The sequence below is a fragment of the Aplysia californica genome, unplaced genomic scaffold (genome assembly GCF_000002075.1).
Source record: "Aplysia californica isolate F4 #8 unplaced genomic scaffold, AplCal3.0 scaffold00018, whole genome shotgun sequence".
NCBI classification, from domain to species: Eukaryota; Metazoa; Mollusca; class Gastropoda; order Aplysiida; family Aplysiidae; genus Aplysia; species Aplysia californica.
Genome location: NW_004797288.1, coordinates 660,261 through 662,814, shown reverse-complemented (window position 1 = coordinate 662,814; position 2,554 = coordinate 660,261). Strand labels below are relative to the sequence as shown.

At 42.4% G+C, this 2,554-nt stretch overlaps 1 protein-coding gene across 1 annotated transcript in view; it reads right to left on the bottom strand.

Moving 5' to 3' along the window:
• LOC101857760 overlaps positions 1-2,554 on the bottom strand; it is a gene marked incomplete in the record, with an annotated part of 218,162 nt that overhangs the window by 198,754 nt on the left and 16,854 nt on the right. The window contains 1 exon segment of the mRNA XM_035971556.1: positions 670-1,323. Within this exon segment, the coding sequence (XP_035827449.1) occupies positions 670-1,287 (618 nt within the window).

Genomic DNA, 2,554 nt, shown 5'->3' with positions numbered 1-2,554 from the left:
TGTATGTGTGTGTGTGTGTGTCTGTGTGTGTGTGTGTGTCTGTGTGTGTGTGTGTGTCTGTGTGTGTGTGTGTGTGTGTGTGTGTGTCGGACCCTCATTAGTTTTTCTGATTCTAAATGTTGGGATTTCATTCACAAGTCTATCTACAGAACAAGAAATTAGGCGCCCCGGTGCTTCTCAGTCGATCAAATAGAATCTAATCATAATGATGTGGACGACAAGTGAGTCCTTTCTCTCTCTCTTAATGAACAGCGCACGCTAGTTTTATTTCTGAAACGCACATAGGGAGGCCTGCAACATCAAGCGGTCAAGCAATTTAAGAGAATATTTCAGCATTCTCGGAATGTACATATATAAATATATTTGAAAACTGTCCAAAGGCTCTTTTCATGCTTTTCCTTTTTTATCCTGACGAAGATGACGACAATAATAATGATGATGATGACGATGGTAATGATGATGATGTTTAAGGCAATGATGACGATGAAGATGGCAATGATGACAATGATAATGACAACGACAATTATCATGACAGTAGGAGGGTTTGGTAAGGAGAGATGAAGAGGGGGGTCTAATAGAGGCACGAAAAGGGGTGGGGTGGGGGGGGGGAGAGATAGTGATAAAACTTAAATAAAAACAATAAATAAATATGTATGGTAAAGAACTTACCTGCTCTTTACTCCCTGTCGATTGCAGAGACCCAGACTGGATACTGTCTGTATCCGCGAGAATAATAAGAGAATCTGCGTCAGTGTCGGAGCACTCCGAGACCGCCGCTTGGCTGCGGTCAGTCGCCAATGTAGAAGACTCATGCTGGGATTTCTCCGTAGGCGTCAACGATGAAGATGATGGTGACGATGTGAGAGAGGTTATCGTTTCTTCATCATCGCTGTTCGCAGTTGCCGTCGAATCAAGTTGCGAAAGAGACGAGGGTGCAGGTGGCGTTTTCTGTGTAGACCTGAAGTATCCCAAGAAAGTGTCCGAAAGCAAGTTGGCAACGTTTCTCACGATGCCCTCGAAAGATCCTCCTCCCCCTCCTCCTCCTCCAGCAATTTGAGCATTTCCGCTTTCTTCTTCTAACCCGTCACCCTGTTTTCCTCGTCCTCCTTCGCTTCCATCTTTCCTACTAGCCTGACCCTGACCCTTGCCCTCTCTGAGTTTATCAACACCACTATTTTGGCCGGAGTTCACAAATTCCTCACCTCCACTATCATCAGTTTCGTCCTGTCTCGTCGCAAGTCTGTGTTCTCTCTCTTGCAAGCCACACCGAGCCCACAACGGCATCATCACAAGAACATGTCACCATCAGTCAGCACTTGATGGCTGTACACAAAACAGAAGGTTGATAAGTAATGATAAAGAAGAAAGAATAAAAAGCGTTTAACGTTTTGAGGACGCGTATTCTGATCATCGGACAAGGCTTAAAGACGTTATTCAGAGAGGGTTTTTTTTCTCAAATCTGTTTTCTTTATCTAAAACTTTAAAAAGCGAACAACAAACACCATGTACGCTCTGAAGTAGGCCAATTTGTGTTTTTGGTTTGAATATGAGGATTTGAAATGTGCCGCAACGTCGTCTCTGGTCTGCTGTTGAACGTATATTATTAATATAAATATATGTCAGATATGTCGTTAAAGAACCAAGCGAAGCTTTTATGATAATCACGGGGGAAACCATGGACTTTATTTATGAACAGACAATCATAATATTTGGGTGAAGATGCAGATTTCATCATCTAACTTCATAGATGACGGACACCTAACAGAAGATGGGAACAAGACAAAGAATTCTGACTTGGAACCAAAACAACTAGTGCAGACAGAATTACAAGAGACAGAATGTTTTATAGTAGCAAAGAGGTCCGAAAAGCAATGTCCATCTACTGGAAAACTAAGATACGTAATCAAGGACACCTAGATGTAGTATTGCTAAGTTAGAGAAAAAGTTTATTGTTTTGTATCCCTTCGGACTGAAAAATTAGGTGGCTCCCAACAATTCTCTCGACTAAAGCATTCATTCATGACCAACGCATTCATTCCAATATTTGATTTTTTCCCCAACTATAAAGACACATTGCGACTATTTCGCAATTAAGCACACACAACTGGTAAATAAGATGACGACCTGCCTGCCAGCCGTCCCTTTTTGGTCCTTACGTGTAGGAACACTTCAAATCACTTTCGTAACTCACAAAAATTTTGCCTTTTTGAAGAGAATCTTTTCGAATCAAAGCCTCGTCGATGGCAAAGACGATCAAACAGACTGGGTCAGAGAGCACGAGTTTAGGCTCTGATGTGTATATGTGTGGGAGGAGACTAGCTATTGGTGTACGCGTGTGTGAGTTTGTATGTATGTGTGTGTGTGAGTGTGTGTGTGTGTGTGTGTGTGTGTGTGTGTGTGTGTGTGTGTGTGTGTGTGTGTGTGTGTGTGCGCGCGTGTGTTTGTGGTTGTATGTGTTTGTGTGTGTATGACTGGCTGCATGTGCTGGTATGCAGATGTTTAGTAATGTATTATGCGTGTTTATTTGAGTGTGTATGTGTGAGCGTGTTTGTAT